Source organism: Mya arenaria, chromosome 14 (genome assembly GCF_026914265.1).
Source record: "Mya arenaria isolate MELC-2E11 chromosome 14, ASM2691426v1".
In the NCBI taxonomy this organism is placed as follows: domain Eukaryota; kingdom Metazoa; phylum Mollusca; class Bivalvia; order Myida; family Myidae; genus Mya; species Mya arenaria.
This window is the reverse complement of record NC_069135.1, coordinates 40,735,732-40,748,731: the sequence shown is the minus strand read 5'-3', so window position 1 is coordinate 40,748,731 and position 13,000 is coordinate 40,735,732. Positions and strand designations below refer to the sequence as shown.

At 35.9% G+C, this 13,000-nt stretch overlaps 3 protein-coding genes across 3 annotated transcripts; 1 reads left to right on the top strand and 2 right to left on the bottom strand.

The window, feature by feature from the left end:
• Positions 1 to 1,185: 1,185 nt before the first annotated feature.
• Positions 1,186 to 3,981, top strand: LOC128216690 (uncharacterized). Its single transcript, XM_052923335.1, has 2 exons — positions 1,186 to 1,300; positions 3,325 to 3,981. Exons 1-2 carry the CDS (start codon positions 1,221 to 1,223, stop codon positions 3,671 to 3,673), a joined length of 429 nt encoding a protein of 142 aa, XP_052779295.1. The 5' UTR covers positions 1,186 to 1,220; the 3' UTR covers positions 3,674 to 3,981.
• A 1,398-nt stretch (positions 3,982 to 5,379) lies between these two features.
• Positions 5,380 to 8,411, bottom strand: LOC128216439 (galactose-specific lectin nattectin-like). Its single transcript, XM_052923004.1, has 6 exons — positions 8,324 to 8,411; positions 7,153 to 7,256; positions 6,812 to 6,902; positions 6,228 to 6,325; positions 5,875 to 6,017; positions 5,380 to 5,552 (listed from the first exon to the last, which is right to left on the bottom strand). Exons 1-6 carry the CDS (start codon positions 8,382 to 8,384, stop codon positions 5,516 to 5,518), a joined length of 534 nt encoding a protein of 177 aa, XP_052778964.1. The 5' UTR covers positions 8,385 to 8,411; the 3' UTR covers positions 5,380 to 5,515.
• Positions 8,412 to 10,924: 2,513 nt separating this feature from the next.
• Positions 10,925 to 13,000, bottom strand: LOC128216474 (uncharacterized). Its single transcript, XM_052923050.1, has 2 exons — positions 12,899 to 13,000; positions 10,925 to 11,911 (listed from the first exon to the last, which is right to left on the bottom strand). The coding sequence occupies exon 2, from the start codon at positions 11,905 to 11,907 to the stop codon at positions 11,077 to 11,079; it is 831 nt and encodes a 276-aa protein (XP_052779010.1). The 5' UTR covers positions 11,908 to 11,911; positions 12,899 to 13,000; the 3' UTR covers positions 10,925 to 11,076.

The following is a 13,000-nucleotide window of genomic DNA, read 5'->3' as shown; positions in this document are numbered from 1 at the left end:
AAGCAAGAGTTACTGTTATTGTGCACTGCACTTGCCCTCATTGAGATCTATCTAGCTATGAAGTTTCAAGTTGATACCTCTTATATTCTTCAAGATATCCCCTGGACAAAACTTTAAGCATGAAAATTAACAAAGGGCAATAACTTTAAAACTAAGAAAGCAAGTGTTACTGTTATTGTGCACTGCACTTGCCCTCAATGAGATCTATCTAGCTATGAAGTTTCAAGTTGATACCTCTTATATTCTTCAAGATATGCCCCGGACAAAACTTTAAGCATGAAAATTAACAAAGGACAATAATTTTAAAACTAAGAAAGCAAGAGTTACTGTTATTGTGCACTGCACTTGCCCTCCATGAGATCTATCTACATATGAAGTTTCAAGTTGATACCGCTTATATTCTACAAGATATGCCCCGGACAAAACTTTAAGCATGAAAAATAACAAAGGGCAATAACTCTAAAAATATGGAAGCAAGAGTAACAGTTCTTATACACTGCACTTGCCCTCAATTAGATCTATGTACATATGAAGTTTCAAGTTGATACCACTAATAGTTTAGGAGATATACCCCGGACAAGCGAAAATGGGACGCGGACGCGGACGCCGCCGCCGCCGCCGCCGACGCCGCCGCCGCCGACGCCGCCGCCGCCGCCGACGCCGACAAAAGTAACCCCTATATGTCGTCTTTTCAGGCGACACAAAAAGTATGTTTAATTGAGAATCTGTCGCGATTCGTGATCGTTCTTTTCAAATTAAGTAAAAATAAAATGACTTAGTAGCATACATAAAATCTTTTCAAGATCAGATATTCTCAGAATTCAGTGTATTTTACACTATTTAACCGATCCCTAGATTTAACGATCAAATGACGGGGATCGAAGCTATCGATAAACTGATTTGAATAAACTTGTTGTACTTTAAGTTTGAGCACTCCTTTATACACCATCGATTGGCTACAATGATTTTACTTTAAATTTAACCCAACAGCGACTGCACACCACTGTAATGGTTTTAACCCACTATTTAATTTGGTAGAAAAGATAAACAAGTCATAAAAAACAAAATTATTGACGTAAGCATTTGTAAGCGTCAACAGTCATTGATGCGTGGTGAAGTCCTGTTCCAAACGGTATAAATACAAAAAAGAAAACACGTTTAAAGCAATACAGCACAACACAGAGCACTTAGACGAAAGCTCAATTATAAGTTTGTACATAATGAAATCCATAGTCATCCTTTCATTTTTGGCTTGTGTTTTGGTATCAACATTTACTTCAGTCTACGGAGACACGAAAAAGTAAGTTCTGTGAACTAGCCTTGTTAGTATTGATAATATTTATAACATTTATTTGACAAAATGGTCGACTTTTTTAATATGTTTTTGTTTTTCTTGAAAGTTTCCTAGATATCAAAGATGTAAATATAAGGTCGTGAAGATTCATAAGCGATATACAGCGCGTATTTTCGTATCTATATACGTATATGTATACATTTGTCTGTATCGGAGTTAATGTTATGTTATGTTAATGTTATGCATGTTCGTGATAACAATGCGACCTAAAATCTTGGCAGCCGTAAAATAGTCGGATAGTAACTAACGCATCCGGAACTCCTCGGCCATTTTATCGAAAACAATCTCATCAGTTGAAGTAGTTCGTAATTTTTTGAATAGTATATGTAGTTGTTAAGAGTTATATTTATTGATCTCAGTTTAAATTGATTGCCAGAGAAGTGTTTTATTGCAAAAATAATTAAGATTCTCAAGGGTTAAGTCATGAAGTTTAACTGCTAAATAAGATTAGTACGCGATCTATTTGCAGCGGACTTAAACGTACCACTTTTTGAGTATGTAAACCGTCCAAATACATCCGAGGTTGTTTTTGAAAAAAAATGGCCAAAGAGCTCCGGATGTAAATACCGTCAACGCAACACTGCGCTGAATTGATGTGTATATGTTTATGTTTTATAAGAGGACCGTTACCTATAACCAATCTATAAATATTTATTTCTTATGGTAACTGTTGAACTTAGATGATTAAAGAAACGGCACTCGTTTACATGGGATCATGAATTCGACCTAATGGTGTCACTCGTTTATATGGGATCATGAATTCGACTTAATGGTGTCACTCGTTTACATGGGAACATGAATTCGACTTAATGGTGTCACTCGTTTACATGGGATCATGAATTCGACTTAACGGTGTCACTCGTTTACATGGGATCATGAATTCGACTTAACGGTGTCACTCGTTTACATGGGATCATGAATTCGACTTAACGGTGTCACTCGTTTACATGGGATCATGAATTCGACTTAACGGTGTCACTCGTTTACATGGGATCATGAATTCGACTTAACGGTGTCACTCGTTTACATGGGATCATGAATTCGACTTAACGGTGTCACTCGTTTACATGGGATCATGAATTCGACTTAACGGTGTCACTCGTTTACATGGGATCATGAATTCGACTTAACGGTGTCACTCGTTTACATGGGATCATGAATTCGACTTAACGGTGTCACTCGTTTACATGGGATCATGAATTCGACTTAACGGTGTCACTCGTTTACATGGGATCATGAATTCGACTTAATGGTGTCACTCGTTTACATGGGATCATGAATTCGACTTAACGGTGTCACTCGTTTACATGGGATCATGAATTCGACTTAATGATGTAATTCGTTTAATGGGATAATTCGACTTAGTTCGTTTACAAGTAATGTTTTCATCCGTTTGTTGAGTACCTGAAACCAATTTGTCAGATTATACCTTATTTTTTTACTAGATTCATTTATTTCATGTTGATGTGTGTTCTGATGAGGCTTATATTTTGATAATTATTGATAAATATTGGGACAAGTTTGAGGTTATGGCCATAAACATTAGTTTAAGCCCCAAGTAGACTCGGGTACAGTGATCTGGTTTCATTGACCGTTCCAATGAGGGTATGTTATCGTTTATCGGCAAAGTTATTTTGATGAGTTGTTTGGTCTGTTTGTGGTGTCTGTATTTGTGTATGTTGTGTTTATAGCGTTATGTTTCTGATTCATTGTAGTTTGAGCTCTTGTTTAAGCCCCTAAACGGGGCATGAAGTTTTGAATTTTCGATTACTGGGCTTGTCCCTGTAGCTTTCATGATGATGCTATTGATGAAAACAACACGCGGCGTTGACAGTGTTGCATTTGTAAGGTTAAGACACAGTTTGAATTAAATCAAGACTGACGTTTACATATGTTCAGACGTATGTTGTATTTTCAGATAACAATTAAAACGTCTTGCCTTAAACGTTTTATCCTTTTGATTATTTCAGTTGTTTCTGCCGAGTGGTTTCTAAAGGCAATGGCTTCAAAGAAATAAAATACCTCGGTTCCGTTGACGCCCATCACCACTGGTTGCGGGTCGGGTGTGGACAGCTTGACAACTGTTACAAGCATTGTGACGCAGCCGTTGCCACGTGGGCATGTAGCAGCGAATGCACGAGTACTGCGGGTACACAGAGATTTATACCATATTACGAAGCGAGCAACTGCGGCGGTAAAGGTCACTTGCCAAACAATGTTCGCACGTGTGGTAGCGGATGCGTGAAGGTTTATCCGAAACCTCCTCCCAGCAGTTCTGGCTTGTCTGGCTTAACATTCAGCGAGGAGCCTGCGGTTTAAATGGTGAAGCTTGTCTTCCACCGGATGTCCAAAGCAAAGTGATGTGCGTTTTTGAATTACCTCGTTTACTGATTATGGAAAGAACTACTATGTTCTAGATTGTACAATTTGTTTATTAGATTTTTATTATTTTGTATTTGTGTGTTGTTTTATGCATTTATTTATTTTTAGAAATTATGCAACATATATTTGTTGAAATATGTAATGTTCATCCATTTATAAATACAAGTGATGTGCTGTCATTTTTGTTTTGGTTTCTTATCATATTATTTTGATACATGTATACGAGATGTGTTTTAAATGTATACAGATACGAACGTTTGCATTTGTTAATTTTATGGCGTCGTTTGACGCACGAGGTCAGCAATCGTCGATGCACTTTGGAGTACCCTAAGAACTAGATACTGCCGTATATAAAGTCCATAATCAGGGTTAATCGTAATATAAATTGTCATTTGTTTTCGCAAAAGCTTATTAACTATGAATAGATGGTAATCTTCATAATACAGACCCTTTTGGTTAATGCTTTTGTTTAAAGGAAACATTTTTATGATTTTGAATTGTAAATAAAAAAGGAATACGGCCATTTATATTTCATATATATATAAGTTTTTAATGAAACTGTTAAATGTTGTCCACGATTACATATAAGCACCTCACTTCGTGAGTCGGAAAACATGGTTCACGCCCTCGTCCCCCTTTTAAAAGCGAACGCGATTTTCCTATTCGTGAAAATTGTTTGCATGTCAATATGGATGTGATGTTTATTCATTGTCATGCTTTACGACATGTCCGTGCATAGTATTCTGAAGTAATATCCTGAAATCATATCGAAGTAAAGGGTGATATGCGATGATATATTCTGCTTGCTTTTATGATGAACTACGGCAAAGCTCTTTCCGCCGATATCATGGTGGTCGAAAACTCTGCCCTCAAGGCCAAAGATGTCCACTTTAATGTGAAAATAGTCTGTGATAAAAAACACTGTCAAGCAGGCAGTTAACGTACGCCTTCCGATTTCTATTGTCATTTATATTCGCGTTGTAGCCATTTAGCTCTGCGACACAAAAGTAGGTCACAAACGCCGGTACTGGTCGCCACCGACCATATTCAGCGCCACTTTTGGGTGCCCCACGCATGTTTCAGACGGCTTTCACCGTTCCTGATGCTTCCGCCCATTTCTTCACGTCCTTCCGGCCGAAGTATCGTTATATGTCTTTGGTAAATGTATCACGTTGTGCTTTGAAACTTTATTACAGCAATATTTCGTGGAGTGTACTTCACGTATCACAGACTTCTACATGTTATCTACCGCAAACCATCGTTTACAGCATTTTCTCTTTAACTGACTTATTCCGCTAGCAAGAACGGCGCAGTGACAAACGAGCTGAAACTGACTGTCCAAAGCCGCTGTCAGGTCAGTACAAATTGGGCTTCTCGATCTTGTATTCGTTATTTGTTATAATGAATGCATGTTTATATGTTAATTTCAAGCTATTATTGTCATTTATATTATTAAAAAGAAGATGATAGACTTGCATAGAGTGCTTTATTAATACTACAGTAGGATTCATAATATATAAATACCCTATATGAGCAGACTTGTATTAAAACAGTTACGCGGCGTGGTAAAAGGTATGCTATAATGTTTGTTTTTTTTGTATTTATAGGAGCATTTTTATAAAAAAACAACAACATTGTGCTCATTGGAGTTTACCATTCAAAATTGTTTATTCTGTAATAATTATGTCAATTCAGTATTTGTGCAATAATATTATTCTATCTTGTCTTAAAAGTTTTTTAATGTGGTATAAACGAATATGTTTAGCTCAGATTGCTTTGTTATTTTCCAATTATCTGAGAGGTTTCCACATCCAACCTACAAAAGACATAATACCTTTATAAGTAGAAAATGTTTTCAAAATTGATACAGGCGTGTTCTTAAACTGTAATAGTAATTTTTGTGCAAAACTGGATATTCAGACATATAATAAAACTTGCTTTGTTTCTTTTTAATTTCAAACTTTATATTCAGAATAGAACAGAAATGAATTATTGAAGAAAAGTTAAGACCGTGATCAGTATTTTAGGCTGCAGACAACTCTCACTCTCGATTTCTGTATATATTTCAAACTACTACAAAACATTTCTCACTTACATCCCATTGTTTGTGTTCGAAATTACTACAAAACGGTACTCACTGTATTTCACAAATGAAATTGTGCTGGGTTTCGCACCACCCATCATCCCAGAGTCCGGTCTCACTGTAGATAGCCAGGCAATCCTGGTGATGATTTGTGTGGGCGTGGTTGTCATTTGGCTCACCTTGTTTCCAATTTGTGTACTGAAATATTGACAGGGCGTTTTTAAACACGCGGATCGACAGAGTTCACTGAAACTTTGTAGAATAAATTGGAATATTGACCGAGGACCACTAAAATATTGACAGGGTGCAAAATTAATTGAATGAAAGGTTAATGCCAGGTCAATATTTATTTACCGAACTATATCAACGTGCACTTGAACAAGGAGAATATAACATATCTTTTACTACCATTATTTTCTCGACAATGTTGGCCCAATACCATTCCCCCTCAGAGACGGCATCCGTCCCACCTAGCCAATAGTAATGGGCTGAGTCCGTCTGTGAACCTAGGAAACCACACACAACTATATATATGTATTTTACTACCAATGTTTCCTCAACAATGTTGGACCAGTCCCAGTCCCTCATGGACGGCGTCCATTCTGCCCTATAAGTAGTACTGATCAATGTCAGTCTGAGAATTTGGTGGGCCAAAGTTTTGGTTGAGCTCGTCTGTTTCGAGTCACAGTATTATCCTTGTCTTGCTGGCATCGGCATCCTTGCCATGACCATTGCCGATGTGCAAAATCTTAGGACTCACATGAAGTCAGGAACAAAAGATGAAAACCTATCACACATCGCAAATACATAAAGCCATCAAAGAAATAAACGTACAATCACTGAACCTTAAAATACAGTCAATTCGACTAACATTAAAAATTGACGTAACGTATATTTTTTATTGAAAACTGTCTCCATTAACTCATGTCCCGAAGGTTAAATCCAAATTGTATTTTCTTTTGTACTTTTACAGTGGTGTTTTCGTAACTCACCAAGGAATAATTTCATTTCATTCTGGATGAACACTTGTTCCTCTGGAGACTGAATAAAAGCTAGCTGGCCCCCGTAAGCAGTGCAGTACACCTATAAAGAAAAGCCAATGCATCAGGGCTAGGTGGCCAACTAGTGCCTACATGTCTCTCACCAAGGAAACGGCATCAAGAGTATACAAAAACATAGTTGATTTGATTTAAGGAGAAAATATAATACATAACAGTGTGTACAGTTTACTCCACATCCTTCCCTAAGCAATATAAGACTTCAGAGATCCGAACTGCTAAAAATATAACTCAAAGCTATACAGATATTAACTTTAATTATTTACTACACTTACCATGGCCTCAGCCCAGTTCGCTAGCTCGTGTGAAAACATGTAGCACGAGTCATCGTGCCTGACAGATCCATTAGGACAGTGTTCAAAAACGACGCCGGGATGCCCTGAATCGTACAGGTAATATTTCTTTAAAATCAGCACTTTTTTCAATGGTCTGAAAGTTAGAGCTTTTTCCCCGATTGGATCTGATTAAATATTACCAATTTATCCCTGAAAACATCCGCAGCAAAACTGGCCTTGGCTGTTCAGAAAACGAATAATTTAGAAAATTACAACGATCGGATTTATAACGTAACAATGATTTATTACTATACTTATATATTGAATACTGATGTATGGTATGTTTGTATTACTTTTTCATATAATGACGATTTCGAGTTATATATTGCATTTCTTAGTACAAATTAATTCAAGTTTTTTTCCATTGACCAGTTTAATAGTTTCGTAATAACCCGATCCATAATGTTTAAAGTTCAGTAGGTGGAGAATAAGAGGTGATTTACTCCTCCAAACAAAGGTGTACACTGCTGGTCAGCTGCACTTTGAACAATAAGATTTAACAAGGGGAAAATATTCTACTAAAGCCTCAAAACACTTCTGGTTCGTGTTAGCCGACAATTACTTTGATAAAGGCACCGAGACTACCGTTTTTATAGTCCATTGGTAAAAACATAATAAAAATGGGTGTTTGTTTTCAATATGTAGTTTGAATTTTTTTTATTTTGAAGAGTAAATTAATGTCATAACCCAATTTTTATTATAACGTTCTAACATTAATACTTATTAAAAATAAAATAAACTATAAACATAGACTTCATTCCCTACCTGTTTTTGACAAGATGTAAGGTACCACAACAACGATTTGGCTTAATATCTCTTGATTGTTTTTACACTGCGAATTAGCTCGAGCATATATTACTAGGTCACAAAATGTATTGACTCCGAACGAGAGAACAATATCATATCACTAAAGGACTAAAACTAGTCACTTTGCGTTTCGAATACTATGTAAGATAACTGCTTAAACATTGTTTAAAGATGGTCTAATAAGAAATGTCTCGACCTGGGTAGGTAGGTATAAAAACGGTAGTCTCGGTGCCTTTATCAAAGTAATTGTCGGCTAACCCGAACCAGAAGTGTTTTGAGGCTTTAGTAGAACAGATATACTTACCTAAATATCCCGGTAAACAGAGACAAACTATCAACACCAACAAATAAAGAAACTTAGTCATTGCTCTTTATGAGTGCATCCACTCCCCTATGAAGAAAATATGTTATCACCAAAACCTAGATAAGAGAATCCATAGTTCTTAAATTGGTCGCAATAAACCGAACTGATTATTAAGTATAAATAAGTGTTTATCAAGTAAGTCTGCATAACAATTATTTTGATCGGGTTTTCCAATATTTTAAATTATTGTGTATATGAGAAAATAAGTAGAAATAAATCATGGGGTCAAAAGCAAAATTATAATATATCCGTAAAGAAAAGAATGCAAACTTGCAAAGGTGTTTTAAAATGAAATGTTTTCCTTTTTATCTGTATATATAGTTGACCAGAACAAAATACTTACACGGTCAGAGATGCTTATATAAACTTTCACGGGTGCACAAGAAAATAATTATAAACAATTCCAACGGGACGCTGAGAATTATGTTTTTATTTTCATTTTGGCAACAGGTGATATGATGATATGTAAAACAAATAAAATCTAGTATGGTTCGTAATAGATGAACCAGCTGAAATAGATCATGGGCCGAAAGCGGGAAATATGATTTCACAGTTTCCTGTTACTTGAAGTAGAATGAAAGTGTTGTGTGGCATATTTTAAAGGGACTCGCTCATATTTTTGTAAAATGCACTTTGTATGACTAAACATGTGTGGCCAATTATAAGAAGTGTTAAAACCACAGAAGTTTGTTCGGAATTACATAGTGGTTTGGCTTCATATGACCTGTAGAAAATTGAGTGACATTTAACCAAATCATTTTTTCAGACTAAACCCTCCTAACAAACTATATTTTAAAAACAAAACAACTTTGAGTGTAACAATGCAGAACATCTCGAATTGCCTAAATATCATTAAGTTAAACAACTTAAATTTGGTGTACGAAAAACAAGCCAAGAGAAAAGGCTGTAACAAAAACAGAGGTTCTATCCGACTTTGTCAACTTACAAAGGTTTTGTATGTATAAGTTTATCCAATCCGATTACGATAAGTGTTTCATCGAGTCCGCCAGCAATCAGTTAGGACGTCCGCCTGCTGAAGAACACAGCAACATGTCCATAATCTCCGCATTATCTCATTGGATAAAGCTTGACTTTCTTTCAAACACACGATTTCCATTGGAAATACTAATCAAATGATGCTTCTGTTTACAATTAAAACTGATATAAAACAGATGGCCACTCTATTTCCTCAAATGTAGCACACGTTTCATTCCTCGCAACACAGTGGTCAACAACCCAGTACTGGTGATGAAGGAATTCACGTGACAATTATTCATTTTTGCAATGACGGCTTTCAAAAATAATAATGCAAAAACACCAACAGTTCATTGTGTCGAAACTGAGATTGCGGCACGTTCTGCTGTAATAACTCACTAACTTGTATCCAGATAAACGGTTAAGGAATGACGTCACCATTACGTCATATGTACTTCCGTTTTGTGGAAAATTCTCAAAAAAAATAAAATGTTCTTATGATTGATAGACATGTTTTCACATGCTCAATACACTGTAAATCAAAACTATCATTATTCCTGAAACTTTTATACCTTAAGTATCTATTCTTGCTTGATTTATCATTTAGAGTAGAGATTAAAGCATAAACCGCTGCCCTATAGTTGAAAGGTCATTTTGGAAGAACTGTCATGGCGGACGGTGCAATTTTTAGAGTTTGTTTTTCAAGGGGAGTGATTTTTCTTAGGAATAACTTGACCCCCCTTTTTTATTGGCTTAAAATGTAATTTAAAGCTTGTACTTTAAGAATATATGGGGTTATCATAGCCTGCATTCGCTCGAAATGCCTTTAAATGTTGTCTAAAAATTATAATTTTACATTGAATTATATAGGGAAAAACAATGGTGGTGTGTAACCTTAATGAATGAAATTACATTTATGGCTGACAAACTATTCGTGAGAATGCACCAAAGAATCATAAAGCTTCCAGTATTGCTCAAAACCGCCTAAATACCGGCCTGCACAATTGATATTTCTAAATTTCAAGCACTTGATAAGTAAGTAATGATATGATAAATAGAGAAGGTTATTGAGATAACTGACTCTTATGGTAGATTTAACTGATTACTGACTCTAATAGAAGATAAAAAAATATTACTGACTGCAAAAGAAAATGTTATTGGTAACATCAGATACAATGTCTGATCCGACGTTTTTGTGGTGTGGGCGTTAACTCGACACATCTTGTCAATAACATAATAAACGTTCTGTGCATGGGATTATTATCAATACTGCTCTAGTTTCATTTTCATATTTACCTGTCTCTTTACAGATAACAAGTATACGCTCATTCGATACGGCCCTCGTAAGTTAATACACAGTCGATGTTATTGGCGACTGTTTTATTTAATACATTTTTCTCTGATCGAATAAATTTCCTTCTGTCATAACAAACATGCATTTCAATGGTTGATACATAATAATTGTATTTGGGTGTGTAACATGACTTCATCAAGGAACATAAAATGATAATCTCTCTTCAAAATATTTTAAAATTGATTTATCTTAATAAAATCCAAATATAAACAAAACCAATTACTATTTAATCAATAATCAAAAAAGTCGACATTTTGACAGTCTTCATAAAACATTTAAGCAAGTCGACACTTTAATAGTCTGTCTTCATAAAACAATTATGTTGTTCGATGTTTCGAATAAATTATTTTAGTGTCAATGAGTCTTATGAGTATGTTTCTGTTATTTCTGTAATTCGGTTGTAGTAGTTAGTCGTCTCGTTAACGATGGTCTTCCCACTCTGGTATGTTCGCATCTCGGAGCGAACAAATTCAATTCGGACAGACACCGAAACATTTTTCCTTTTGCCTCCCATGACAGGAATACTTTCCTTGTGAACTAGGTACTTTCCTGCTTCAACTTTATCTCCCGTTTGGCCTCCGTCGCTGCCTTGAATGAATTTCAGAATTCGACCTGGCAATCGTCGCAATTCGCTTCCATTGCTCGTCGCTCTTTGTTGCAAACGTTCGTTGAATTCCTTTTCAAAACGCTTCATAAGCTTGTCTTGGTCTTCGTTAATTCGGTCCAAGTATCTTTTGACGGTTTGCTCATTGGCTCTTCCGCTTAACTTGCCTGGCTGGATTTCGGCAAGGTTGTTGATGATATTTCCTGGGATAAAGACTTGCCAACCGCCGCCGTGCAAGGATCGTTCCCTAGTGACCTGCCTAGCAACCTGGCCTTCGAATAACAACACGCCAGGCGGAATGATCATTTTAGTTGCATGCTCCAATGAATTCCACTGTGGCATTACGGCCGCGTCCATACGATAACCTAAGTTGCCGTCACGTGGCTCAACGGTCCAGTATTGACCCCCTTCTCGTGCATTGCCTCCATACAATCGGTAGACGACGATAGGCTCCTTTGGGGTTGTCAAGTAGTACTTTCCGCCTTCAAAATTATTGATTTGCCTCGTATCTATCACATTTAGTGGCCCGAAATCGTAAGGCGTATACGCATACAACAATTTTGTTGTCTGGTGTGGCAAGTTGTCGCTCATGTTTCTGCAACAAATTATTTTGTTTTTTGAGAACTCTTTATAGGTGTTTGAGCTTTAAGTTAAGAAAGCGGATTCTGTAATTATCAATATAATATCTGATTAAATACTTAAAACAATTATTCCTTTACCTTCTGATATGTTTGTCAAACTAACAACTAAGTTAAACAAGTAACTGATAACCTATTTATCATTATTGGAACATACATGCTACATGTTTACATAGATAAAATGTATGAAAGCCCTTCATATCACCATTTATGTGCTCAACTGTCTTTAAAACGATTGTGAACAGAAAAAAACGCAATGTAATTGGACATGATCATAGGGTTAATTATGCATATCCGTTGTCGGCTCCGTACCACAACAGCTTAACATGTATTTCTGACATGTAACTCACTACTATATCAAGACATTTGGTTGAAACTGTTTAATCATCTTCCATAGTCACCTGATTCGCCCTTATAAGAATTTATACAAGTGAGAGGCAGAAACAAGTCTCATAGTAATTATGAAGTAAGCGAAAAAATGACGTCATAATTGCTTGTGTTAAATGGCTGGGACTAATAGTAAACATACTTCATGCAAATGGGGTTAATAATGTCGTTTTTCCATGATAATTGGAATGCTGTATCACTTTTGTTCGATGAATAATGGATTTCGTATGATGCCTACAAACTACGTTGCGGCACTCGTGGTACAAGAGAGAGAAATAGCCATGCAAATAAAAATTAACGACATAAAAACGCGTCTGTTTCCTTCTTAGTCTAATATAAAAGTGCGTGGATTCCTCATGGAAAGGTGAAAGCTGAAACATGAATAAAAAGTGAAAGTAGATAAGAATGATCATCGCAATAAATGTGAAAGTGAATGAAAGTATTGAAAAGATAGACTGATGATATACGAATATAAATTCACTACAACTGCCAAACTATATATAGTGATGGTCCAAGATTTAAATGATTTAATCACATTAAAGAAACTACCTACTTACCGTTTCAAAATGTAAATATTCGAAATAAATATGTCTCTGTCATTCAATGGAGAAAAATTACATCCTGTTATGAAGGATTCGAAACTGAATAAATGAGTTATA